The sequence below is a fragment of the Phyllostomus discolor genome, chromosome 13 (assembly GCF_004126475.2).
Source record: "Phyllostomus discolor isolate MPI-MPIP mPhyDis1 chromosome 13, mPhyDis1.pri.v3, whole genome shotgun sequence".
NCBI classification, from domain to species: Eukaryota; Metazoa; Chordata; class Mammalia; order Chiroptera; family Phyllostomidae; genus Phyllostomus; species Phyllostomus discolor.
Window position 1 is genome coordinate 67705061 of NC_040915.2, and position 27100 is coordinate 67732160.

At 55.4% G+C, this 27100-nt stretch overlaps 1 protein-coding gene across 2 annotated transcripts in view; it reads left to right on the plus strand.

Moving 5' to 3' along the window:
* The window catches only part of ST14 (ST14 transmembrane serine protease matriptase), a 34488-nt gene extending 7631 nt beyond the window's left edge, over positions 1 to 26857 (plus strand). The window contains exons 1-19 of one of the 2 annotated variants that reach the window (XM_036014959.1): positions 2794 to 2917; positions 10669 to 10828; positions 11270 to 11397; positions 11571 to 11641; positions 12029 to 12186; positions 12363 to 12398; positions 12671 to 12911; positions 15150 to 15289; positions 15558 to 15655; positions 16243 to 16352; positions 16480 to 16610; positions 17263 to 17367; positions 17659 to 17769; positions 17852 to 17965; positions 18280 to 18402; positions 19199 to 19385; positions 25028 to 25302; positions 25995 to 26131; positions 26207 to 26857. In XM_036014959.1, the coding sequence (XP_035870852.1) occupies positions 2894 to 2917; positions 10669 to 10828; positions 11270 to 11397; positions 11571 to 11641; positions 12029 to 12186; positions 12363 to 12398; positions 12671 to 12911; positions 15150 to 15289; positions 15558 to 15655; positions 16243 to 16352; positions 16480 to 16610; positions 17263 to 17367; positions 17659 to 17769; positions 17852 to 17965; positions 18280 to 18402; positions 19199 to 19385; positions 25028 to 25302; positions 25995 to 26131; positions 26207 to 26368 (2511 nt within the window). In that variant the 5' untranslated portion in view covers positions 2794 to 2893 and the 3' untranslated portion in view covers positions 26369 to 26857. Of the gene's footprint in view, positions 1 to 2793; positions 2918 to 10668; positions 10829 to 11269; positions 11398 to 11570; positions 11642 to 12028; positions 12187 to 12362; positions 12399 to 12670; positions 12912 to 15149; positions 15290 to 15557; positions 15656 to 16242; positions 16353 to 16479; positions 16611 to 17262; positions 17368 to 17658; positions 17770 to 17851; positions 17966 to 18279; positions 18403 to 19198; positions 19386 to 25027; positions 25303 to 25994; positions 26132 to 26206 lie in introns of those variants that run through there. The other variant, XM_028528865.2, reaches the window with a different exon arrangement.
* Positions 26858 to 27100: the final 243 nt, after the last annotated feature.

A 27100-nucleotide genomic window follows, 5' to 3' on the forward strand; every position in this document is an offset into this window, starting at 1 on the left:
CTCATTTCTGTAACTTTGGAAACCACACCTTTAGAACTGGAGGATAGGTTCGTGGGGAGGGGGCCAGGAGGAGGTGAGCATGCTCACACCCGGACAGCTGGAGGGGTCAGAACCTTGACCTTGACCATATGGGTGAATACAGGAAGGCACATCAGTGATGAAAGCTGATGGAACTTAGTACTCACACACAAATGAATGCAGGCAAAATGGGAAGTGTGAGTAAGGTCTGTGGGCTATGTCAGTGTTGTCATGTAACACAGTTTTATAGAATGTGAGCGCTGGCGGGAACTGGGCCAAGTGTCCAAGGGATCTCTTGGTGTTTTGTCTTACAACCGATTCCACAGTGAGCTCCACCAAAATCTCAGTAATGGGAAAAAAGCACAGCCTGTGGAATCAGATGCCGGCTTGGAGGAAAAGAAACAGTCACATGGCCCTGCCTTCACTCCTAATTTCTCTTGCTGAGTCTGGGGGCGCCTGCCCGGTGGAGCCATTGCAGGCTGACCCGGTGTGGGAGAAAAGGGGGAAGGTTTGGGGCAGGAAGGGCACCTCTGGCCAATGAGGACGGGCTGGCTCCACTGAGTGGGAGCAGAGAGACCTGCGAGGGGCAGGGCAGCGGGGGCGGCGGGGGTGGGGGTGTGTGTGTGAACATGGAGCGGGGATGGATTTCTCTGTTTGGAAGTACACAAGTTGTGTCGGCAGGGCAGTGTTTAACTTTAAGGGGGAGCGGGGGTGGGGGGGGGCAGTCCAGACTTGAATGGGGCTGAATGTAGCTGGGGGCAGGGGTGGGTGCTGCAAGCAGAACCTGGGCTGTGGACTGAGGATTCTGTCCCCTTCCGGCACCGGACACAAATTTGGGAAGTTGCCTGAGCCCTGGCACTTTGCTCTGGGTACACCATCTAAGTCTGGCCGTGGAGTGAGAACTCTTTCAGTCAATCAATCAGTCAATTGCTAACCCTGGCGAGGTCAAAGGCAGAGGGGACGGGAAGAGAAGCAGAACTGGGGCGCCCTGACCTCCTCGACTTCCTGGCCCGCCTGCTGCTGTGTCAGTGGGGTATTGTGGACGCCCAGCGGCGGCTGCAGGTCCCAGGGAGAAAGTCTTGTGGATTGAGGGGGTCCCTGAGGTTTCCTGGAGGGGCTTGGCCTTGGGCTGCGTCCTCGAGGGCAGGTGGGTTTCATGTAGGATTGGGGGCCTCCTGGCTGCAGCAGGGAGCAGTGGGGCGGCCAGCACCCCTGGGCCAGAGTGGAAGGGGCGGAAATCCCTAACAGTTCTGGGCACAGGGTGCTGCCCCCTAGGGCCCAAGACGTGGGTTAGCGTAGGCAGAGTTTCGCAGCTCACTCTTTAAGGCAGTTACTCTCTGAGTTTCGGTGTCCTGGGGGTGGGGGCGGGGACAATAGATGTCCCCTGAGAAGCAGCAGGTGTCCTGAGCAGAACACTGGCTTTCGGTCAGACAGGCCTGGGTCTGGAACTCAGCCCTGCCCCTTCTTAATTTTGGGGGGTTTTGACATGTTTCCTTCTTTTAACCCATTTCTCGTCTGAAAATGAAACATAGTTGCAAGAATTAGAGATGATAAACATTAAAAACACTTAACGTGACACCAAGAGACACAAAAATATGTTTCTTGTGGCCTCCACCCCCTCCCAGAGCTGTGTCAGAGATGGTGGCTGTGAAAGCCCCTTGGTGACCATTGGGGTCACCTGTGGACTGTGGACTTCTGGGGGGCATGCCCTGAGGCTCCTAGGATAGGTGTGGTTTCTCTCAGTGGTTTTGAAATCTGTCACTGCCAACCAGTGTGTTTCTTTTATTTTGAGGTGTTGCAAAAAAATTGCATTTGAAATAAGGTTTTAATGTTCTAAGAAACGTTTTTGAATGACTGGAACTTGATGTGTAAACTGAGACCCAGGGTGTAGGCAGTGGTGGGGCAGACTCGCTGGCTTTGCTAGGTACAGCGCCTCTGGGTCGAGGGTGGGTGGGAAGACGCCAGGGAGGGCTTTGAGGGCTTCCCTCTGTCCCCCAGCACGGTCCCTGCCTCCCTCAGCGCAGCGCAGAGGAGGAGAGGGAGGGGAGCCCGAGCGGGAGGCCCTCCTGGTGCAGGGCGTGGGCCTGGCCAACCTTGGTCTGTGTCTCCCTGGGGCTTCCTGGAAGACCTGCCAGGTCTGCTCTTGCCTGGCTGAGGCCACCAGGTAGACTTGTGCTGTTAAGGGTTTGTTTTTTGTTTGTTTGTTTGTTTGGTTTTAATGTTTTAACTTGAACTCCAGCTGCTCCACCAGACCGGGGGCAGGGGGGGAATGGGCCCCGCCTGGCTTTGGGCAGATGGATGGATGGCGGCGGGTGGAGAAATCAAAATCAAAGGGGGATCGCAGGGAGGCCCTGTCATTAGTGTGAATCAGCTCATTTGTTCACAGCACCTGTACTTAGAGGGCTGTAAGGGGTTATTAACCTAGTTTTTAGAGGGGAGGACAAAGACAGCAGTATTTGCTCCAGTGTCAGAGTTCCCAGGCCTGACCCCTCCTGTCGGTCATACCCTCCCCAGTCCCTCCAAAGGTAAAGAAGAGACTTGCATTCAGGGCCCCCCTCCCCGCCCCACCCAGCCTGTTGTTTGTCCCCTTTGGGGGTCTTGTTGTGAGGGTGCATGGTGCCGGGACCATGGCTGGCTGCGTGGGCAGGGCCCTGAGCAGTGCAGGGCGTTGGGGAGGAGACACAGGCATGAACCTGCTGGAGCTGCAGGCCGGCTGGCAGAGGGCCAGCCGCTGGGTTTCTGTGGTGACAGGGCGCTCGCGGTTGGCTGAGTCAGGCCCCGGGGACTTTTCTTCCTGCTCTGGCCAGGTGTGCAGAGTTTTGTTTTATTCCTTCACTAGGAGCTAGTCGTGTGCGCCAGCTTTCTGTTCCCCTAGATGGCTTGGGGTCGCAGATCTCAGGTAACTCTGGGCTCCTTCTTCTGGTGGGAGGGCAGGGACTGGTTCAAAGGGCAAAGGTGAGAGGGTTGAGCAACAAGAGGTGGAGGGTTCAGGAAGTCCACCACCAACCGAGCGGACCTCGGCTGGGCGTGTGCGTCCCTGCGGAGCTCTGGCAGCCGCCTAGAAGACTCTCGGTGATGCTCACAGCCTGCTGTGGGAGGGCCCCAGGGCGTGGAAGCCAAGTCCAGCCGCCTGCTGCAAGTGCTCTGTGTCCCAGTGCTTGCCTGAAACTGGCGGACCGGAACTGTGATGTGGCCCGACTGGCGCTTGTCACACTGTGTGGGTCAGGCCAGCAGCCTCTTGGAAATGAAGGCCGAGTCTCTCGAACTTTAAGTTCCTAAGAATAAGCTGGGCCCTGCTCCTCCTGCTGTACCAGCATGTCCATGGAGAGGGGCTTGGGAACCTGGGTGCTGAGCAAGCACTGGGCTTCCTTTACTTTCTCTTTTATTGTTATTTTTCATGCCCAGACGAGTCTGGAAAATGCTGGGTATGATCCATGGGAACTGTAGCCTCTTGGTCTTCAGAATCTGGCTTCTTGTAAGATCAGTCACCCGGGTGTGTGGGTGGGTGGAGGATTCTGATGTGGGCTTTCTTCGCCCTTCCCGTTTATCCCTGTGGTCACTCTGTACTGAACAAACCAGTGTCCTCTTGTGCTGGTCACTCTGCTGGGCCGGGGCTGCAGTGGTGGCAGGACGGGGGGCATCTTGCTCTTGGGAACCTGCACGTGGGCTGGCTGCTCTCTGCCCACAGCTGCCCGAGTTCTCCTCTGTGTGGGCGGGCACTGGAGCAGAGCGAGCCCCTCCTTCCTCCAGTCGCACCGCACTCTGGCATCTCCGTGCTCTGCACATCTGCAGTGTGCAGCATCGCCTGGGGTGACAAGTGGAGTGTTTTGTTTTTGAAATTCATTTTTGTAAACCCACACCTGAGAATATATATATTTACTGATTTTCAGAGGAGGGGGCGAGAGAGGTGGGGGAGAGAAAGAGAAATATTAATGTGAGAGAAACATGGATTGGTTGGTTCCTGTATGTGCCCGACTGGGGATCAAACCCACAGCCCCTGGCTGGGGCTGGAATTCATTTTTGTACTGTCATCGTAGGTGGCCTTGAGCCATGCTGTGTTTCTGGGGACTCTGGCAGGGATCTGGCATGAACTGGCAGCATCAGGGAGTGGCCATGAGCTCTGCATACGCTGGCCTTGTCTTCCTCCTTGTAAAGGAGGGCGCACATCTTCCAGTGCCACCGGAGCTCCTTCTCTCCTTGGAAAACCATCGCACAGGCTCAGACTGTTCTTTCTTGCTCGAATAATCTCAGGGAGATTTTATGGTTCTAATGACCGCAGTGACAGTGATGACATCAGGGAATGGAAATCCGTCCTGTCTGCTGGTGGGTACACTGAGTCACCGAAAGTATGAGTGAACAGCACCTGCCCCACATCAACGACGGAGTTGGCAGTGGCTCATGAAGCCAGCCACCCTTGTTCCAGTCTCAGGTCTGAGCAACACGCCTTTGTCTCCAGCCACTGGCATCACTCCTGCCCCTTGACCTCTATCTTCAGCAGTAGATGTAGGTTATCAGTTGTCATGTGATGGGTCTTTCATGGCACCTCCCAGGACTCTGAGTAACGTCTTCTGTTTTCGATTCCTTCCCCTTCCCAGCAGGTCACACCCAACCTTAGCCAAATGAGTGACAATCTTAACAACAAACAAAGTCTGGTACAAAGATTTACTTTTTCCTCATCTGCTTTGATTGGCATCTTGCATGGGTTTTTGGATAATTAATGTTACTTTTGCCACTGAAATATGTCAACACTCACCAGTTGCTTCTCTCCAGTGAGGACCACACTCCGAACTACTGATGACGGGTCTAGCTTTGGGTTGGCTGGTCCCCAGAGCCAGTGGGAGGGCAGGCCCTGGAGAGTTTGGAGCTGGTGCCAGGTGTGTTAGTGTGTGCTTGCGGGTCAGGAGAAGGCTCCCCTCACGTGGGAGAATTCTTTGGTCAACTTGAACACAGCGTTTTGTTTGTTTAGTTTTTAGTTTTCCGCCCTGGTGAGTTTATTTCTGAATGGAAGTCAGGTGACTGCAAGGGTCTTTTTTACATCATCAAATAGCTTTTGTAAATCAGTTTTTTAGGACAACCCTGGCCTTGTGGAGGATACATGTCACTTGTGCTAGTGTGCTTAACGCAGCAGAAAATGTGACACTGTGACCCAGGCTTCTACAGCCTCCTGGGTCTGGATGGCTCAGTGATCATCTGACCCTGCGCCCTGCCCCTTGGGGTCTCGCCCTTCACCCCTCCGGCTCTTCACTCTGCAGGCACCCCAAGCTCTTCATGCCCCCTTAGGGCTGTCCTCCAGGAAGTCATTCCTTGTTCTCTTGTCTGTGCTGTGCTGAGCGTCTGGGGACTCTGGCTAGCTGGTGACAGTTGGCCATGAGGGCTATGTAATCTCTCTCTTTCTCTCTCTCTCTGCCTCTGTTTGGGTAAACAAGCACCTGGCTTCACAGCACTGGGTTTTGTATGGGCACCTGCATATGCATTTCCTTCTACAAAAGAGAGAGGAGAGGCCAAAGCAGATACCAGTGTACTTTCTGTTCCTTTGGCTCTGTGGCGCATAGAGAGATTGTTAGGTGGGGAGAGATGGTTAGGTGTGTAGTTCAGTGGAGTTGGTGGGGGCCCCGTGCCCCCTCCTCCTCCATGCGAGAGCAACGGCACCACCGCCCAGAGGGTGGAAGGACCCAGAAGGTGGAAGGGTGTGGTTCTTGCCCCAGCTGACCTCACTGCCTTTGGGACTTTGTACAAGCCACTCCCTCTCAACCTCAGTTTCCTTATCACTAAAATGCCTGAGTTTGTCAACACAATCTGCAATAAGCCTAAAAATGGAGCCAAGAGTAGAGCTATAAAAGGAAATAGCCTAGTTACTGATTATACAGCATTTCGGGCAAGTGGAGCCCAGCCTTTACTCTGCAGGAACGATCCAGGCCCTGCCGGCACACGCCTGCCCCACTGCTGCCGGCCTGGCTCCAAGGCGGGGCCCCGTGGACCCTGGGGTGCACTGTCCAAGCTGTCGCCCACTGCCCCCTTCCCAAGGAGCTGCCCCCTTCCCCTGAATACTTGCTTCTTGAGCTCTGGGAGCTGACCACTCTGGGAGGTAGAAACCGAGACCGGAACCAGGACAGAACCGGGACTGGCTGTGTGCTCTTGCTATGTCATCCTCTCTCCCACCTCGTCTGTGGCCACGGCCCTACAGCCCCCCGCTCCGCCCCCCCCATCCTCCCCCTGTAGAGAGTCCAGGGCTGTAGGGAGGGGCAGGTAGGGGAATAGTTGGGAAATTACTCTGTCAATTGAAAATAAACATAATAAACAATTATTTTCTTACATTTCTTCTAACACATATGCACATCTATGTAGTCTGTTCAGAGAGTCTAGCTTTAAAGCCTTTTTTAATTAAAATTATTTTATTAATTTATTAATGTATTAATTTATTAATTTATATTGCCGGCACTATTACAGAGGCCCCCACACCCCGCCCCTTGGTCTGCCTCCACACAGCCCCTTACTGGCCTTCACCACATTGTATTTTTTCATTTTTACATATGACTAGACATCCAGGGATCATTGGCCATTTAAGAAAACATACAACCTGAAAGAGAAAGACAAAGTTCTGAAGATAATTGAGACAAAGAAATCTAATTGGTAACTTAAGAAAGAGCCAGGAGGTAGTGCATTCATGAAATAAGAAAAATTGCCCAATAAAGTAACCCTGGAGCATAAAATATCACTCTTGGAAATGAAACACTACATGATTTTCAAATTTAAAGAAAACCCTTCCTTGCCTTTATAACACGTCTTGAGATCAGGGGAGTGTAGCCCTCTGGGTTCGTTCTTCTGTTCCCGGCGGGTCTGTCGCACTTCCCTGTGAATGGCAGGCCAGCTCGTCCGTCTCTCCACAACAAGCCCTGCTGAAATTTTGATCAGGGTTGTATGGAGTGTCTGGACAAGTTTGAGAACGGACATCTGAACTATACCGAGTCTTCCAGTCCATGAATGTGGTCTTTTAAAATGTCTCTCAGCACTGTTCTGCATTTTTCAGTGCACAGAGTGGGGGCATCTTCTGTCAGATTTGCCCCTGAGTGTTTTGGATTGTTGCTGCTATTGCAGGTGATATTTTTTGAGTTTTAATTTCTGGTTGGTCATTGTGAACATATAACAACACAGTTAATTTTTATATATTCATCTTGTATCCTGCAGCCCTACTAAACTCATTATTTCAGTAGCTTCTTTTGACTCCCAAATCTGGAGTCAGGAAGACTGTGGTATTAGCACAAAGAGAAGAGATCAAAGAGACCCACAGGTATGGGGACAGCTGATTTTTGACAAATGACTGTATCCAAATATGTATATACATGACTCAAAACCCAATAACAAAGTAAGGAAACCAATTTTTAAAAACCATACGATTTAAAAAGACACTTCACCAGAGAAGATAAACAGATGGCAATCAAGTATATGAAAAGGTGTGCAACATCACTAGTCATTCAGGAAAAGCATCTTAAAACCATAGTGAGATACCACTATACATCTATTAGAATGGCTAAATTGAGAGGACTTCTGGCCAAGATGGAGGCATAGGTAGACACACTGTGTGCCTCCTCGCACAACCAAAAGAAGGACAACAACAATTTAAAAACAAAAACAACCAGAATTGACAGAAAATCAAACTATATGGAAGTCTGGCAACCAAGGAGCTAAAGAAGAAACATTCATCCAGACAGGTAGGAGGGGCAGAGTCGGGCAGCCAGGGTGGAGAGGACTCATAGCAAGGCTGCAGCTGGTGGACCTGGTGAGGCAGCGGCTGGAGGACTGGGCGGTCCCATATTCGTGCACAGATAAACCGGGAGGAACAACTGGGGAGTGAGACAGACTGAGCAACCCAGTGTTCCATTGTGGGGAAATAAAGCCTCGAAACACCAATTGAAAATACCTGTGAGGGTTGAGGCAGCAGTGGGAGAAACTCCCAGCCTCACAGGAGAGCTCATTGGAGAGACCCACAGGGTCCTAGAATGAACATAAACCCACCCACATGGGAATCAGCAGCAGAAGGGCCCACTTTGCTTGGGGGTATGTGGGAAATGATTGAAATCTGTCAGAGAGTGGAGCAAGCACCATTGTTTCCTCTCGGACCCCTGCCCCGCATACAGCATCACAGCCCAGCGACAGGGGTTGCTCCGCCCTGGGGAACACCTAAGGCCCCACCCCTCACTATGTAACAGGTGCTTCAAGAGAAAAACAAATGGCCCAAATGAAAGAAAAGATCAAAGCTCCAGAAAAAATACAACTAAGTGACAAAGAGGTGGCCAGCCTATCAGATGCACAGTTCAAAACACTGGTAATCAGGATGCTCACAGAATTGGTTGAATATGGTCGCAAATTAGAGAAAAAATGAAGGCTATTCTAAGTGGAATAAAGGAAAATGTCCAGGGAACCAACAGTGATGGGAAGGAAACTGGGACTCAAATCAACGGTGTGGACCAGAAGGAAGAAACATCCAACCAGAAAAGAATGAAGAAATAAGAATTCAAAAAAATGAGGAGAGGCTTAGGAACCTCCAGGACATCTTGAAACATTTCAACATCCAAATGATAGGGGTACCAGCAGGAGAAGAGGAAGAGCAACAAGTGGAAAACTTATTTGAACAAATAATAAAGGAGAACTTCCCCAATCTGGCAAAGAAAATAGACCTCCAGGAAGTCCAGGAAGCTCAGAGAGTCCCAAAGAAGTTGGACTCAAGAAGGAACACACCAAGACACATCATAATTATATTATCCAAGATTAAAGATAAGGAGAGAATCTTAGAAGCAGCAAGAGAAAAGGAGACAGTTACTTACCAAGGAGTTCCCATCAGACTGTCAGTTGATTTCTCAAAAGAGACCTTGCAGGCAAGAAGGGGCTGGAAAGAAGTATTCCAAGTCATGAAAGGCAAGGACCTACATCCCAGATTGCTCTATCCAGCAAAGCTTTCATTTAGAATGGAAGGGCAGATAAAGTGCTTCTCAGATAAGGTCAAGTTAAAGGAGTTCATCATCACCAAGCCCTTATTCCTTATTATGTGAAATGTTAAAGGTATTTGTGTAGGAAAAAGAAGATAAAAAATATGAACTGTAAAATGACAGCAAACTCACAGTTATTAACAACCACACCTAAAACAAAAATGAAAACAAATTAAGCCAGCAACTAGAACAGGAACAGAACCACAGAAATGGAGATCACATGGAGGGTTATCAGCAGGGTAGTGGGAAGGGGAGAGAGGGGGTAAAGGTACAGAGAATAAGTAGCATAAACGGTAGGTAGAAGATAGACAGGAGGAGGTTAAGAATAGTACAGGAAAGGTAGAAGCCAAATAACTTATATGTATGACACTTGGGCATGAACTAAAGGCAGGGAATGTGAGTGGGAGGCAGTGTGCAGGGCGGAGGGGAATAAAGGGGATAAAATGGGACAACTGTAATAGTATAATCAAAATATATTAAAAAAGAAGAATGGCTAAATTTAAAAAGATGGACTGTGTCACGTGCTAGGCAGGATGTGGACTACTGGAATCTTCAAGCACTGCTGACAGGAGTGTAAAATAGCACAGTCACTTGGGAAAACTGTTTGGCAGCTTCCTACAAAGAGACACCTATCACTCGAACTTGGTGTTCTACTTCCAGGCATTTACCCAAGAGAAGTGAACGCATAGGCCAATGCAAAAACTTGTGCTGGGATGTGGGTAGCAGCTTTGTCTGTGATAGCAGCTTTGTCTGTTTCCAAACCGGAAACACGCCAATGTCCCTCAGTAGGAGACTAGGCAAACGAATTGTGTATCCATACAATGGGGTACTAGTTAACGATAGAAAGGAATGCACTATTGACATGGTAAACGTAATACTGTGGACGGATCTCATAATACTATGTTGAGCAAAGAAGCCAGACAATAAAGCATACATGCTGTGTGATCCCATTGAATGCTCTAGAAAAAGCAAACTAGTCTTCACTGATAGGGAGCAGTACGTGGTTGCTGGGGACAGGAAAGGGAATGCAGGGGACTGGGAGGGCAGGGCCAGGGGTGACTTTTCAAGATGAGGGGTATGTTCCTGCACCTGCCCTATCCACCTCCATGTCTCTCTTCCTGGATGCCCCTTGACAGGGAGGAGCCGGGAAACCGCCATCCTGCTTGTGGGAAGTTTTGTTGCTTTCCGGCTCTTGGGTCTGAGCATGGGTGTGGATTCCGGTAGAGGTGTGACCTTCTCACCTCACCTGTGAGTTCCTGTACTTGGACCCAAGGCTGGGAGCAGGGTAGTCAGTCCCACCACGGCATGGCGGGGCCTCCCAGGTCCACTGCCTTTCTACTTCAACTGGTTAAACTTTGGCCAAGCAGGGCCACTGGGTGGGGGGGGGTGCAGTCTTTGTGCTGCCCACAGCATGAAGCTTCTAGAAGGTGTAGGGGGCCTGTGGGCCTGGGGCTGTGGTGGCTGGAGGAGGGGCCTTTAGAAACTTTCAACCAGACACAGGTTGGCCAATCACAGCCCTGGGCTGGGCCCACCTCCCGGACACCTGGGCATCTATTGGCATCAAAGATGATTCATGTAAGTGAGTGGAGGAGAGCTGCAGTGCCCGGGTGTGGATGGGCTGGCGAGGTGAGAGAGTTTCGGAGCTGCAGTGCCTTTCTCTGTGCAGAACATGAACGGGTTCGAGGAGGGCCTGGAGTTCCTGCCCGTCAACAACACCAAGAAGGTTGAGAAACGAGGCCCCAGGCTCTGGGTGGTGCTGGTGGCTGTGCTTGTCGGCATCCTCCTGCTCTCCCTCACGGCCGGCCTCCTGGTGTGGCACTTCAAGTGTGAGTAAAGTGGGGTGGGGGTGGGGGGGGGAGGCGGGATGTGGGGGTGGCTCCACCCCCTCCCTCAAGGGACAGGGCCCACCTCTTACAGACCCGAGGGAGAGAGTAGAGGGCGCAGTGGCGGTGAGCGGTGAGTGAGGAGGGGCCTAGGGCTCTGTCTCCCCTGGCTCTTCCCAGCCACAGCAGTGGCGGGGTGGAGGGCACTGCTCAGAGTTGGCCCACAGGGCTCATGTGTCATGACCCCTCCGGGCACCCACTCCTGTGTCTGTCAGTTCTGTTGCTTGTCCCGCTCTGGGTGCCAGTAGAGGCCTGGCTCCGCACCTCCACACCCTTCATCGTAACAGCTCCCCCACGGTTGCTGAGGGCAGCCTGTGGACATTAGGGGATGGGACGGGGGTGATGTTACTTCCTCTGACTATTCTCCTTCCTGGCCTTGCACAGACCGGAACACGCGGGTCCAGAAAATCTTTAATGGCTACCTGAGGATCACAAACGAGAACTTTATGGATGCCTATGAGAACCCAAACTCCACTGAGTTTGCAGAGCTGGCCAACAAAGTGAAGGAGGCGGTGAGTCCAACTCCTGGGCTTGAGCTCTGTGCCTGCTGTGCTCTCTGGGTGGGTGTGGGACCCACTGCCGTGGGAAGGGCACCCAGGTCCCAGGATGGAGGGAGCAGCAGGGGCTGGGGCCCGGGGGCATCGCTGCTCTCTGGCCTGTGCTGAGCCTTGTCTCCTTCCTGCAGCTGAAGCTGTTGTACAGTAGGATCCCGGTCCTGGGCCCCTACCACAAGGAGTCTGCAGTGACTGCCTTCAGGTGGGTGCTGGGGAGGAGGCTGGGTGGGGGTGGTGCTGGGAACAGGGTCGGTATGGTGTTGCATGTATGATAAGAATCTTGCAGCCTGCAGGGTGATGGAGCCACAGGGTCCTGGCTTGGCGGACCAGGTGCCAGTCCTGTTCTGTCCTTTTTGCTGTGACGTAGTCCACACAGCTCTTCTGTCTGGGTGGTGTGGCGATGACCAGGGGCGCCTGGGTGGGAGGTGTGCTCTGCACTGTGCCTGCCATGTAGGCCACTCGGGACTGGCAGTGTGTCCTTGTAATTTTTCCACATTTGGGTTTGGGGTTGCACCCGGCCTCTCGGAGAGTGGGGATGAGCCTGTGCCCAGGCCCCGCCTGCATCTCAGACATGGCCCAATCTCCCCAGTGAGGGCAGCGTCATTGCCTACTACTGGTCAGAGTTCAGAATCCCCAGCCACCTGGTGGAGGAGTCCGAGCGCGCCATGGCCCAGGAGCATGCTGTCAAGCTGCCACCCCGCACCCGCACGCTGCACTCCTTCGTGCTGTCCTCAGTGGTGGCCTTCCGTGAGTTCTGGGCCACCAGGGGTGGGCGAACAGGGGGACTACGGCAGGGCAACTGCCGCCAACATGCCGGAAGAGGGGACGACATGCTGGCTGGCCCCTCCCTTAGCAGAATAAGGAAGCAGGAATGAGGAAATAGACCAGATCAGTAAATCCTTTTTCTCCCTCTTGTGTTTCAGCCACTGACCCCAGGACAGTACAGAGCAACCGGGACAGTAAGTATCGTGCCCTCCTCCTACAGGAGGATTGGGATGTGGCCAGGGGCCCCTTTACTGAGGTATCCCCAAGAGTCACACGCTGGTGATAGCCAGCACATCCCTTTGCCTGTTCCAGGCCATGAGAAGCCCCTGCTCGATCTTCCTGAGTCCCGGACAGTTGGGGTGCTCGGAGAGGCCAGCCCCAGGCCACCCCTCCCTGCAGGACCCTGGGCTGCCGACGCTGCCGGCTCTGCTCAGCTCTGTTGCACACCCTCTTGTGTCCCCCACAGACAGATGCAGATTCGCCCTGCACGCCCGAAGGGGGGAGCTGATTCGCTTCGCCACACCCGGCTTCCCTAATAGCCCCTACCCGGCTTCTGCCCGCTGCCAGTGGACGCTGCGGGGGGATGCCGACTCCGTGCTGAGCCTCACCTTCCAAAGCTTTGACGTCGCACCCTGTGACGACCGTGGCAATGACCGGGTCGTGGTGTATGACACCCTGAGCCCCGTGGAACCCCGCACGGTGGTGCGGTGAGTGTCTGGGGGAGTGGGATGGGCTGTGAGAACTTGGCAGCCACCTCTAGGGGCGGAGCCTCCGGGATGGGTCACAGTGCAGGTGGCAGACATGGAGTGTGACTGTCGGGCACAGGCCACCGCAAACCCGCAGGGGAGGCGCCGTCCTCAGCAGGAGCCTTGGCAGGGCCCTTGGAGGAGACTTGTCTGCCCTGGCCGGTGAGGAGGGCTCGCTGTTCCCTGGGCACCAGCTGGTGGGGCATTCTGCCTTCACCCGCGGAGGTGTGGCCTGCTGCTGTCCAGCACGGTTTTGTTGAGGCCGGCAGAGCAGGGGATGCCCGCCACTGGAGAAGATAGTTTTTTATCCACAGTTCCCACAAGGGGAGCCACCTGGGGTGACGAGGGGAAGCACCCAGGTCAGCCAGGGGCCAGAGGACACTGGCGGAACATGGGCGGTGTGGTGTTGTTGGAGAAAGGCAAGGCAAGGTGGGGCCTGTGGTTGAATAATCCGAGTGGACTCCTGGGCATAGGGCTGTCTCTCAGGGGCTGCCTGGGTGTGGGGTGAAGCGAGCACATGGTAGGTGGCCTGGGGTGTAAGAGCCGCAGGGAGCAGGTCTTTGAGCTGCTGTGAAAGGCTTGGCCTTGGGCGAGTCTACACCATCTCCAGGAATTGCCCAACCCTGGCAGGGCGGTCTCTCCAGAGTCAGCAAGGCCGGGATTTGCAGGGACTGGGAAATTGTGATGTTCCTGCCCAGGAGGCTGGATGTGAAGCATCAGAATCACAGGGACTGGGAAGGTGTAAGGTTCCTGCCAAAGAGGTTGGGGTGCGAGATGAGCGCCACCCCCAGCTGCTGCCCCTCTGGATGGGGCCACCACCAGTCAAAGGCGCGGCTGGAGGGTGCACTGCCCCTCCCCAGCTCTGCCTGGCTCCCTGTGCGCAGGCTTCTCGCGCTGCCATGGGAGTGAGCTGGGCAGACGGTCGTGATTAACAGCGGCCTGGCATTCGAGCCAAACCTCGGGACAGCCATCTGTTGCCACAGCTGAGCAGTCAGGACTGCTGTTTACACACTGTTTCTGTGCATGGTTTCTTTCTCTAACCTTTTTAAAAAAGATTTTAATTATTTATTTTTAGAGAGGGGAAGGAAGGGAGAAAGGGAGAGAAACATCAATGTGTGGTTGCCTCTTGCATGCCTCCTACTGGGGACTTGGCCCACAACCCAGGCATATGCCCTGACTGGGGATTGAACCACTAACCCTTTGGTTCACAGGCTGGCACTCAGTCCACTGGGCCACACCAGCCAGGGCTCTAACTTATTAATTGTACAGCAGATAAATATATCTCCTGAAAGGAAAAAGTGGGAAAACACGTACACAGAAGACAAGCGTCATTCATAATCTTACTGTCTGGAAGCGATCGCTGTTAGTTTCGTGGTGCACATTCTTCCAGACTTTTGCACTGTGTATATGTTTGTGATTATATTTAAATATAGGATTATACAGCACCTTAGGTTTTGTGATCTGCTTTTTAAAAATGAAGTATATAGGGTGGGGCAAAAGTAGGTTTACACTTGCTTGTATGGACAACCACACAAAACTAATAAATGATAACACAAGAATAAACTGTGCTTCACATACAACTGTAAACCTGCTTTTGTCCCACTCAGTGTGTGACGGTCTTTCCGAGTCACTCTGTCTCAAGGCGTCCTTTTCCACGGCTGCATGACGTGGTAGAGCTCAGAGGCAGCGGGACACGGTCACCGGCCGTGCGTGCTCTGGGGCCTGAGGCTGGGGTTCGAACTTCTGCCCTGGCGCTTGTTGACTGTGGAGTCGTGGGCATGTTGTTCCGTCTCTCCCGGCCTCAGTGCTCTTATCTCTAAATGGGGCGATTGTCTCTACTCCATGAAGTCAGCATGAAGCCACCTGAGTTGCCAGATAGAAAAGCATGTAGAATAGGGCCTGGCATGTTCTTATTAAGTGTTAGTTGTTCATGCTGTTGCTTCTATTATTGTTATTATTTAGCCTGTAGTCTATTTAACAAATCCTCTAATGTTAGGATGTCAATGTTTCTGGGGTCTTGCTGCTTTAAACAGTGACAGTCTTATAACTAAATCCTTAGGTGGCTGATGGTTTTGTGTGGAGTGGGGCTTTTGACCCCACCCTTTTGGGACCAGGACCAGGGTGAGGGGAGGGGTCCTTAGGCCCCTCTGCTTTGGTTCTGTTGGCTCTTGCTCACGCCCGGCCCTTTTGCCCCCACAGGCTTTGTGGCACCTACCCCCCCTCCTACAACCTGACCTTCCTCTCCTCCCAGAACGTCCTGCTTGTCACACTGATCATCAACACTGAGCGGCGACACCCTGGCTTTGAAGCCGCGTTCTTCCAGCTGCCTAAGATGAGCAGTAAGGAGGGCCGGGGTGGGGCGGAGAAGGGGACAGCAGTTAGTGGTTGGCCTGAGTCCAGGCAGACACGGACCAAACCCTGTGGTGAACTGGCCCAGGTCTGTGCCAGAGGTTTGAAGCTGAAGTCACAGGGCCACCTGCCCTTCACCCTCCCAAAAGCAGCCAGCACTCGCAGTTCCCAGCAACTGTCTGTGGAGCCTCCAGTGCCCGCCTGCCCACCCAGCCCAGTGCCCTCTGTCCCCATGCTCCGTCTCCTCTTTCCTCTTAGGTTGTGGAGGCTATTTACGTGGAGCCCAAGGGACGTTCACCAGCCCCTACTATCCGGGTCACTACCCTCCTAACATCAACTGCACTTGGGACATCGAGGTAGGAGCTGCAGGGGAGGAGGCGGGAGGGGTCAGGGAGATGGGGGAGAGAGGGGAGGAGGGGTGGGCAGAGGGAGATGAGCTTCTTGGCGACCCTGGAGAGGCTGCGGGTCAGAGCCCCACATGGGCAGGCTGTGAGGGCTGACCTGCTGCAGTGTCAGCAAACCCAGACTCGAGTCCCGGCTCCTCTGTGGCTGACTGCGGGCCCTTGGGCAGAGCCTCAGCTTGCTCCCGCGACTTGAGGGTGCAGGTGGCTGTGTCCCAGCCATGCGGCCGGGATGAGGTTGCAGTGTCTGTGGGCAGTGGAGAGAGCCCTTGCGGAAGGAGTCCTGCTGTCCATGACTTTTTCCTTCCTTTGATGCGTCGGGAGAGCTCTCCAGCCTTCTATAGCCACATGACAGTGGCCCTTGCCTCTGCATCCAGACTTTCTTCCACGCGCCCCTGACCCTTGCTGCTCTGTGTGGCGTGTGTCGCCCACATGGCCTGGAGAAGAGCAACACAGCAGCCTTGCTCCCGGCCGCCTCTGACACTCTAGGTTTGGGAAATAGGGAAGGAGGTGGCAGAGACCAGCAGCATCTCTCTCTGCAGGTGCCCAACAACCGGAATGTCAAGGTGATCTTCAAAGTCTTCTACCTGCTGGAGCCCGGTGTGCCCCTGGGCTCATGCCCCAAGGACTACGTGGAGGTCAACGGGGAGAAGTGAGTGCCTGGGGCAGGGGCCCGCTGGGGCCCACTGGGGCGTGGGGGCTGGCCCACTGCTGGTGCCTTGGGGAGACTGCCCAAGCCCGAGGGTAGGTCACCTTCCTACTGTCGCCCCGCACTGTAGGTTTTGCGGCGAGAAGTCCCAGTTTGTGGTTGCCAGCCAGAGCAGCAAGATCACCGTGCGCTTGCATTCGGACCAGTCCTACACTGACACAGGCTTCTCGGCTGAGTACCAGTCCTACGACTCCCGTGACCGTGAGTGGCTCTCCGGAAGGAGGAGCGGGCTCGAGGGAGGGGCCCGGGGTGCGCTCTCTGTGCTGCATCTCCTCAGCATCGTGCTCTCTGGGTTCGAAGATACCGGGGAGGGTGATTGTACTTAGATGAGCAAGCCCCTTTGTTAAGTGACTAGGCTGCCTCTGCAGAGAAAGGGACAATAGCCTCCTCTCAGCTCCGTCATTGGCCTGATGACACCAGCTGTCAGACACCTTCCAACTTCAGAAGCTTGGAAGTGTGGTGATGCCATTAGACACAAAGTATTGAGCTGTGGCGCTGCCATTTCTGTGTTGCCCGTGGGGAGCCTGGCACTCAGGGGACATGGCTGGCTGGGGCCCCGGGGCAGTAGAGCTGCTGAGTGCATGCCCAGCCATCCCCTCTCTACTTTGCCCAGAGCTTCCCTGGATTCCTGCACCGGCTCTAAGAATGCTGGTGCCCCGGCGCGGTGGGCCGGGAGGCCCTCACTGGGGAGCCAGGTGTGGCCCAGCTCCTCTCTGAGCAGGGCTGGCTGGCCCCTTTTGTCTTTCGTCCTCAGTGTGGCGGGGAGGTTGGCTCTGAGGGGGAGGCGAGGCAGGGAGCTAGCTGCGGGGGCAGAGACGGTGGCACGACTCCAGGCCTGCCCTCTCCCCTGCAGCGTGCCCGGGGAAGTTCACGTGTAACACGGGGCGCTGCATCAGGAACGAGCTGCGCTGCGATGGCTGGGCCGACTGCGCCGACTACAGCGACGAGCTCGACTGCCGTGAGTGGGGCCGTGCCCGCCGTCCTCTCCTGCCCTTGCCGTGCCCTGGCGCCTGCCAGCTGAGCCGACGTGGCGGGAGGCCATGCCCACCCCCTGTGCGGACATCTAGCCCCTTCCCCTCCTCTGTTGTTTGGAGCCTTGTCTCCTGTGGGCGGGCCGCAGATCGTTTCTGCTGGGCGGTCAGCTTCCTTAGCCAGTGACTCCGGGCAGCGAGTGATGGGGGAGGCTGGGGTCATGCATCCCCGCTGAGCCTTGCCAGCTGACTGCTGCCCTCCCCCCCCCCCCCCCCAGAATGCAACGCCACCTACCAGTTCACCTGCAAGAACAAGTTCTGCAAGCCCCGCTACTGGGTCTGTGACAACGTGAACGACTGTGGGGACAACAGCGACGAGCTGGGCTGCAGTGAGTGCCCACGGGGGGCTGCCCAGCTCCCGCTCTCGGCGGCGGCGGCTTGGAGCCCTGCTGAGTGCTTTGTGCTTCCCAGGCTGTCCGCAGGAGACCTTCAAGTGTGGCAATGGGAAGTGCATCCCGAAGAGCCAGCAGTGTGACGGGCAGGACAGCTGTGGGGACGGGTCCGACGAGGCCACGTGTGACCGCGGTAAGGCCCGGCCCAGCCCCCCGCGCCTCAGGGGGCTTTCCTCCCCACTCGAGGGCGCAGCCCTGAGCAACCCACACGCAGCAGGTCCAAAGTTTAATAAACAAATCACCTTGCGGGATGTGTGGCGAGAAAGGCCCTCTGTAAGGGGAGATGCTTCCCGAAGGTGGAGAACCAGTGGCAGGGCTGGAAGGCGGGCCCGTGGCGGTGTGGCTGGGCGGGGCAGGCGGGAGCCAGGGTGTCGGTGGGCGGGTCTCCAGGCACAGGGCAGAGAGCCGCAGAGGGACTGATTTTCTCCCCGCCCCCTCCTCGCGCAGTGAGTGTGGTCACCTGCACCAAGCACACCTATCGCTGCCAGAGCGGGCTCTGTGTGAGCAAGAGCAACCCCGAGTGTGACGGGGTGAAGGACTGCAGCGACGGCTCCGATGAGGAGAACTGCGGTGAGCAGGGCCCGGCAGTCGGGCACCCACGGAAGCGGGAATCTCGCAGCACCTCCCTCACCCATTTCTGCCCTGGTGCGAGGGCGCTGGCTGCCTGGAGGAAAGGGCGATGATGCTGATTTGTTGATTGGCACCGAGGCACTGCCCCGAGGGTGCGCTCTACGCCTTGAGGCAAAGCCCGGGGTAGACGGCCAGCCCCTGGTGCCTCTGGGGCGGGCTGTTGTCCCGGTGACGGTGCTGGGCTGGCCCCTGCTTTCAGACCCAGCCATGGCCAGGGGAGAAGGGCAAGCCCTGGCTTTTCCATCCTGCCCAGGGAGAGGGCACAGCCTAACAGAGCCCTTGCAGGGTTTCACCCCGCCCCATGCTCTGATTGCAGCCTCCTGGGTGTTTCAGAAGCACTGGCCCAGGTTGTACCTGAGCACGGCTGCGGCTGTTCTGTGCTTCGCATCACCCACCCACTGTTCTCTGCTAGAGCCCTTTCAGCATTCAACAAGGAAATCTAGGCAAATGACACCCTTAGTCAATCTAAGCAAACCAGCAGATGTCTGGAGGGCCCTGAATGCATTTGTGCAGGAGTGAGGACAGGGGAGTGTGAGGGAGCAGGGGAGAGGGGCCCTGTGCAAGTCAGTGAGTCTGAGGCCCAGAGTTCCTTACTTGTAGGGGTCCCTCTTGGCACCACCATTCCAGCAGTACTGTGCCTGCTGCAAGGCGACCACCCCATTGGGGCTCTCGTGGGGCCTGGCATGGGGCCTTACCTCCACTCACTGTCCTTCCTTTGGGTTCTCTGTCCCTGCAGACTGCGGGCTGCGGCCGTTCAACAGGCAGTCTCGGGTGGTTGGAGGCAAGGATGCAGAAGAAGGCGAGTGGCCCTGGCAGGTGAGCCTCCACGCCCTGGGCCAGGGCCATCTGTGCGGGGCTTCCCTCATCTCTCCCACCTGGATGGTGTCTGCAGCGCACTGCTTCGAGGACGACAGAGGATTCAAGTGAGCCACTGGGTGGGAAGTGGGGGGCCTCCCCTGTGTATTTGGGGGCTGGAAAGGCCCTGTGTCTGTGGGTCCTGCCAAGGTGGGGTGGCATTGAGGCAGGGCCAGGGCTGCAGGGGTCTCAGACACCCCAGGATGGGGCTACTAACTCTCAGTCAAGCACCACCTCAGCGTCTTTCCTAACAACCCAGTTAGGCAGGTCTGCTTATGTCCGCATTTCACAGAAGCGCAGGTTCAGAGAGGTGAGGACATTTGCTCAAGGTTGCCTCATTATTAAGTGGCAGAGCTGGCCTCGGACCCAGTGAGTGGATCCCACAGTCTGCGTGGTTAATCACTGCGCTCAAGGGACCCCGGTGTTTGTTCAGATGGGCCTTGCAGTAGCAACGTGGCTCTGGCGTGCCAGGTGGCCTTGGGCAGGTAGTCACACTGCGTGGGCCCCCAGTTTTTCAGTGGTAATGAAGACAATGTGAGTTGTTCACTTTTTTTTAAGATTTTATTTGTTTATTTTTAGAGAGAGGGGAAGGGAAGGAGAAAGAGAGAGAGAGAGAGAGAAATGTCGATGTGTGGTTGCCTCTCATGCTTCTCCTACTGGGGACCTGGCCCGAAACCCAGGCATGTACCCTGACTAGGAATTGAACCAGCAACCCTTTGGTTCACAGGCCTGTACTCAATCCACTGAGCCACACCAGGCAGGCCTGAGTTCTTTTCCTTAGAGTTGTGAGATGTAAATATGACAACCCAACTGAAACACTGAGCCCTGTGCCTGCACACAGTAGGTGCTCAGTGCATTGTAGCCTTAGGTCCAGGGCAGACTCCAGCCTGGCAGGGGAAGCTCACTAGGGGAGGACTGTGCTGGGGTCTCAGCACGAGGTGGGGGCAGGTGGCCCAGGGCTGGGCTCTTTGTGTCTTAGCTCCAGCCCACTCAGGCCTGCTGGCAGTAGGCTCCAAGAGGGGACAGCTTGCTCCTGGACGAGGGGCCCAGGGAACAGACATTTGAGGGGAGAACCCACCTTGGGGTCTTCCTGCTGACACAATCCATGAGGGACCCTCCGGCCTCCCTGACACCCTATTGCAGGGAGGACAGAGTGGCCACAGGCTTTCAAGAGAGCTGGGGCCTGTGGCACTGTGTAGGCCTCAGGCATGGTGGTGGGGCCCTGTCAGATGGCCCGTGAGCACAGGTGAGGGAGGTGACGGCCAAGCCAAGGTCTGGAGGGCATGGGGTCGGTGCTGCTGTCCCGGGGGCCACAACCTGACTATCCTTTCTTTTCCCATTTTGTCAACTTCACTCCAAGTCGATTCTGGGCAGAAATGATTTTCCTTCTTTTGGGGGTGATGGGAGCTTCCTTAGGAATGTTTTAAAGTAAACTTTATTTTGGAATATAGGTAAGCTGCCATATATCAGAATCCCTGTATGGCCCTTACCCACCTCCCCTTGCTGTCAACACTAGACGCCCCCGTGGTCCATCCCTGCCCACCCACACCCAGGCTCCCCTGGCTGAGCATCGGTGCCCACCCAGACGTCTCTCTGCTCCAAGAGCTGGGCCCGGCCATCGCTTTGCAGTCTGTGTCTGGGCTCCCTGGTCTCCTCTGGTCCGTGACAGCCTCTCCATCTGTCTGTGTTTGCTGTTCGTGACCTTGGCAGTGTGGAGGCCAGGTGTCCTGGAGAATGCCCCCCGTGTGGTTGGACTGGAGTTGGTCTCATGGTGAGACTGGGGTGACGAGGTCTTGGGGGCATCACATCACATCAGCAGGCAGATGACATCGCCGGTCCCTTTGATCTTGGTCATTCGGTGAAGAGCGTTTGCCAGCTCGCCCCCCTGGGAGTAACTGTTTCCCCCACTTTCCACATGTTTTTCAGTGGCTGTGAGTCAATTTGGAATTCTTCCGTAAGGAAGATTTGTCCCTCCCTCCGCTTTATTTAACTGTCTGCCCCTACTTCTGTGGACCCGGGTGTTTGTGTTTCGGGCTGTAACCCAATGCCTGTCTTTGCCTTCACTGCTCACGGGGTTTCAGGTTTGACTGCAGGAGCTTGCTGAGTGTGGCTCCCATGTCCCTTTGACACACCCCGTTCTTTTGTCTCTTTTGAGCCACTTTCTTGCATCCTGGCACTGCCGGCTGCCTTGGGCTCTCTTGTGCGTGCCCTGGCCCAGCCCTAGAATGAGCCTTTTCCCCAAGGGGCCATGGTAGCGGGGAGTGGTAATTAGAAACCAAGCTCTGGACACTCAGTGTCCTCGTTGTCACTGCCGTCACTGCCGTCCCGAGGCTCCAGGCCCCTTAGCTGGGCAAGCTAGGACACTCCCAGCCTGCTTCCCTCGCTTCATCACATTGTCCCTCATGTCCTTTCCCCCACCTTCTGTTGATCGTCAGTCTTATGCCAATTAATACACTTAGCAGCCACTGTTATTATTCGTCTGGGGAGACCAGAGGTCCCAGGGTAGGGGGACGAGATCTGTTATGCGTGCACATGCCCCAACACACATGTGAACATGTGTGTGTGCACACATGTGCACACAGTAGGCACTAGGCTAGAACAGAAGGCAGGTTTCCTGGGGCCCACGTGTGGAGTTTGGGGCTCTGCCCGGGCTGTGGGGAGGGCAGCTGTCAGAGCGCCTTTAAGAGCAGGGAGGGGCGTCCGATTTGAGTGTCGCAAGTGAGAGTGTTTGTCACAGGACAAGGTGATGCAGGCCTTCCAGACAGAGGGAGGGCTGTGAGCAGAGGCAGGCAGGCAGGTGTGAAGCGTGCGAGGACCTGGAGTGCAGTTACTCTGGACTCATTTCTAGGTCCACAAGTGCTCACGGGCTGCTACTGAGAGGCAGCATCAGGCTGTGGTTAAGAGCGCAGGTTACCTAGGCTTGGATCGTGGGACATGACTTGTTAGCTGTGTGATCTTGGGCAAGCTACTTAACCTCTCTGTGCGTGAGTCTTCACCTTAGAACAGGCGGCCCTGCTGTGAAGGGCCGTTGGGAGATAAAATGCCGTAAGGTGTTGGCACTGAGCAGAGTGCTTGGCAAGCGGTCATCTCTGTCTGACAGCACGTCCAGCGGCCTCTCGACACCTGGGCAGTCACTGGGGAGCTAGGTGGCCACCCCTTCCCCGCTGGTCTCAGTTCCTGGCAGCAGTGCCCACCTCAAACAGAGACTAGGTCTGCTCATAGACCCAAAGACTGTCTGAGGCTGAGGAATGGAGGTTTAGGGAAGAGACCACTGTCGAGGGTTTAACAGGGAAGACTGCAATAGGGTGGGGAGTCTTGGGGCACAGGGCTCAGCAAGAGCACAGAGTGACAAAGGGATGTCCCTGTCAGGTGATGGGATCACAGGGAGACAGAGACAGAGGAGAGAGTGGCTCTGCTCTCTCTCATCCTTTCATCCAGTGGGTCCTTGCCTCCTCTCCTCTCTCCCACTCCCACTGCTACCACCTCGGCTCCCTGGGCCTGGGTGGCCTCAACACCTCCTACCTGATCTTGTCGCCACCTTCTCAGCACTCTAGTGCATACTCACCAATGCCGGAGTGGCCTTTCCAAAGAGCTGCCTGATCCTGCCAACTCCCTACATACGTGCCTGTCGTGGCTCACAGGGCAGCGCGGCAATGCCCCAGCACGGTGAACGTGCCCCACCGTCAGGCCCCTCCCATCTCCTCGGCTGCACACTGGCCGGATGTTCAGTTCTGGGGGCACTTCCTAAACACTCCGTTTGCGCTTTTGAATATGCCGCTTTCTCCGCACCTGCAGGGTTTGACCCAGCCCTGTTAGATCTCCAAGGCCTGGTTCTGGTTTCCTACCTGCGTCCTCTTCCGCCTCGCTCCTTCCGTGCTGTGCTCTTCCGTAGCCTCTGCTCATTCCTCTGGGGGACGCTCGTCACACTGTGCTGTCACGGGGGTCTCCTCTGGTCTCTCTCCAGTCCCCATCTGGGGAAGACTCCAAAGTCTTCCCCTCGAATTCCTCCCGCTGTTGGACGCAGCTCCTTAAAAGGCTCGATCACGTGAATGCTGCTAAGCCGCTTCCACGGATGGTTCACATGTACTTTTCTGAACTGTCTTCGAATGAGCTGCAGCTGCCACGACATTTCTCCCCTAAGTATGTCCCCTGCATCTCCTAAGAACAAGGACACCCTCCCACGTAACCACAGCACCGCTACCACCTCCAGAAACGCCAGCGCTGGCGAGCGCACTGCCCGCATTCGGAGCCTCCAGTCCTCCCAGTGCGGTCCGCTCTAGCTTTCCCCCAATCTCGGATGCCCTCAAGGGTTACGCTCTGTGTTTGTCAGTTTCCTTCGGTCTCTTTTAAATCCAAAGCAGTGTCCCCAGGCCTGCCATTTTTGGTCTGTTATGGCATTACGTTTTTGGAAAGGCTAGCCCAGGCATTTTACAGAATGTCTCTCATTTTGGGTGTTTTGGATTGTTTTTTCTTGGTTGGAGTTCGGTTACACGTTTGTGGTACGAAACACTACCTAGGGGATATTGCGCCCCCCTGAGGAAGCAGCTGATATCCGTGCGGGTGACTGAGAGACGTCTGACTTCTTGGTTAAGGGGGTGTCCCGGGGGAGTTCCCCTTTATGAAGGTACTTTCCCCTTTGGTTTGGATAAGTAATCTTGGACGATACTTTGAATGAGTGTGGATATCTTACTCCCTAACAGTCTTCTACACCGTGGTTTCCGCTTTCCTCAGTGATTCCTGCATGCATTGGTTATTGTTATGGCAGGTGCAAAATGTGATTATCATTGCGTTGTTTCTTCTATATTTATTAGCTGGCATTTTTCTGTAAAAAACAGCTTTCCTTCTCCCCTTATGCATTTTTTGGAAGTTATTTTTTAGACTCAGGATGGACTCGTGGAGCTACATCCCCTCTCTTCTATTGTTCAGTGTGCACAGTAATAATCCTGTGGTTCATTTTAATGTTCCCAGGACCCTGATTCTGGGTGGTGAGCACCTCGTGTTGCGAGCTCCACCACTCACTTCTGGTGACGTAAACGTCCTGGGTAGGCTTTGCTCTTTCCTTGCTCCAGCTTGAAAACGACCGTTTCTCCAAGGAGCCTTGGCCCCTTTCAATGGAGAAGGGCATTTAGAAACCAATTCTGGGTGGTATTGGGAATGTCGTTGCTGTAGGCCTCTGTGTTGGACAAACCGGGAACCTTTACTGCTCCCTCCGCACTGCAGTGGCACAGGGCTCTTGCTTGGACCCCCCCCCCTCTTACTTGGAGCCCCCTTTTCCCACGGCAGAAGTCGGCCCCCAGCACCAGTGTCTTGTCCTTAGGTGTTCAGTCCCCCAGCAAACAGGGGGCACTTTCAGAATTGCCGCATCGATACTGCTACCAGCAACCTACCCCACAGATCAAGTTCAATGTCTTTTTCAATTCCTTTGGTACTTAGAATATATGCCGCTGTGTTGGAAAAGTATTTGGATTGAGTTCTGTGTTATTTCTTCCTTGAAAGATCAGATTAATAAGATATAATAAGGTATTTTTTGATAATCAGATAAAAATGAATGGACAGAGGGAAACAAGGAGGGAAGGTGGAGGGGAGGTGGCAGTGGCGAGGGAGGTGGCGGGAGTCACCAGGCAGCTTCTGGCTGGAGGTGGAGGCCGCAGGAATCCCGCGCGCGCTGCCTGTGCGCAGCCCTAGGCTCAGTACCCGCCCCACTCCGCAGGTACTCGGACCCCACCCTGTGGACGGCCTTCCTGGGGCTGCACGACCAGAGCAAGCGCAGCGCAGAGGGGGTGCAGGAGCGTGGGCTGAAGCGCATCATCAGTCACCCGTCCTTCAACGACTTCACCTACGACTATGACATCGCGGTGCTCGAGCTGGAGCGGCCTGTCGAGTACAGCAGCACCGTGCGGCCCATCTGCCTGCCCGCTGCCACGCACGTCTTCCCTGTGGGCAAGGCCATCTGGGTCACCGGCTGGGGCCACACCTATGAGGGAGGTGAGCTGGGCTGTGCTGCATCCCCGCCCTGGCGGATGCCGCCTCTAGTGGAAGTGGGGATTTGGAGGCGGGGCCTTGGGTGGAAGGCCCAGCTGTGCCACTGGGCTGAGTGGCTCTGGCGCAGGGCTTAAACTAGGAGCCTGTTTCTTCACCTGTCAAATGAAGATAAAGACACCTTCCCAAATGGTAGTCAGTGAGCACAGGGATACTGTTGTGGAGACACCTATTTAGAGGCCGGTTGAGCTGCACCTGCCTTGGACAGGTGGTGGGAACCACCGCTTCTCTCTCCTCCCTTGGTGTGAAAGCCATTAGTTGGTAAATGTCTACTGCAAAACCCAGCTCTAATGTGATTTAGTACACTGCTGAGAATTTGTAGACTGTGGAAGAGAGAAGAAAAATATCCTGACCTCGGGCTCTAGGGCATTTGACAAAACCTCTGGGCAATCTGCGGTGCCTTCTTACTCTCCCACGCTGTTCCTTTGGTGGACACTCCATCTCGTTCGGCTGCTGCCTCCGTCCAGGGGATGCGCTGTCCCTTATCTAGACATTTGTGAGCCTCGGGCTTTGGGTGTCTCCAGAGTTTTGCTAGTCCAGTTATTGCTGTGGGGACATCTGGGGGGGTTGCTGTTCCCACGCAGCCTGGCCACCCAGAGCTGGCTTGCCCAGGTCAGCCCATCCTGCCCTCTCCCCAGGCACTGTGGTGCTGGTCCTGCAGAAGGGAGAGATTCGTGTCATCAACCAAACGACCTGCGAGAAGCTGATGCCACAGCAGATCACGCCGCGCATGATGTGCGTGGGCTACCTGAGTGGGGGCGTGGATGCCTGCCAGGTGCGTGCTGGGTCCCTGGGCTGAGGCTGGGGCCTGGGGAGGTGGGCAGGGCATCTAAGCCTTGTCTCCCCTCAGGGCGACTCCGGGGGCCCGCTGTCGAGCGTGGAGGCAGACGGCAGGATCTTCCAGGCTGGTGTGGTGAGCTGGGGTGAAGGCTGTGCCCAGAGGGACAAGCCAGGCGTGTACACGAGGATCCCTGTACTGCGGGACTGGATTAAAGAGCAGACTGGGGTGTAGAAGCAGGGACCATCCACCAGCCACCCCAACGTGCACCCTGCGGGCTGAGAACAGGGTCAGGACCTGTACCCCCGGAGCCCAGACTGAGCGGAATCCCCAGGACTCTGGAGATGGTGGACCCGCCTGCAGAGCCTCTCACCTCTGTCAGCCTCCAAGGACCGGACAGAGGTGGGGGCGGGAGTTTACCTGCGATGCCCGGGAGCAGAGGCTTGAAGACCAGAGCCTCTCTCCTCCAGCCTTAGGCGAGGCCGAGGCTCCTTCTTGAAGATCTGCTTCCTCTGCCTCTCTGACCCAGGAACAGCTGTGACATTGCATCTGGGTGGGGCTGGTGGGGCGCTGTGGGCTCCTAGGGACACGTTCTTCCGGAAACCCGGGTCAGAGGACCCTGGAAGACTGACAGGTCCACGATCTGAATGGTTTCGCCAGCTCCCGGGGTGGAGTTCAAAGTGTGTATTTGTGTGAATGAGTAAAATACTTTATTTCTTTTTAGGTATGTTTGATCTTACTGGAGTGGGTGGGCTCTCCTTCCTAGCCCCAGTTGCAAGAAACTGGGTTTAAATTCTCCTCAGTGCAGCCCCTGCAGCCAGTCTAGGAGTGGGGGCCACCACCTCCTATGCCTCCTCCAGGCCCGCAAGGGACTGAATTTCTGCTCTTACCTGTACCTTCGGAGACCAGGGCCTGGGGCTCTGCTAGGAAGGGTGAGGAGGGGGTGCCCCTTCTGTGGGGCTGGGT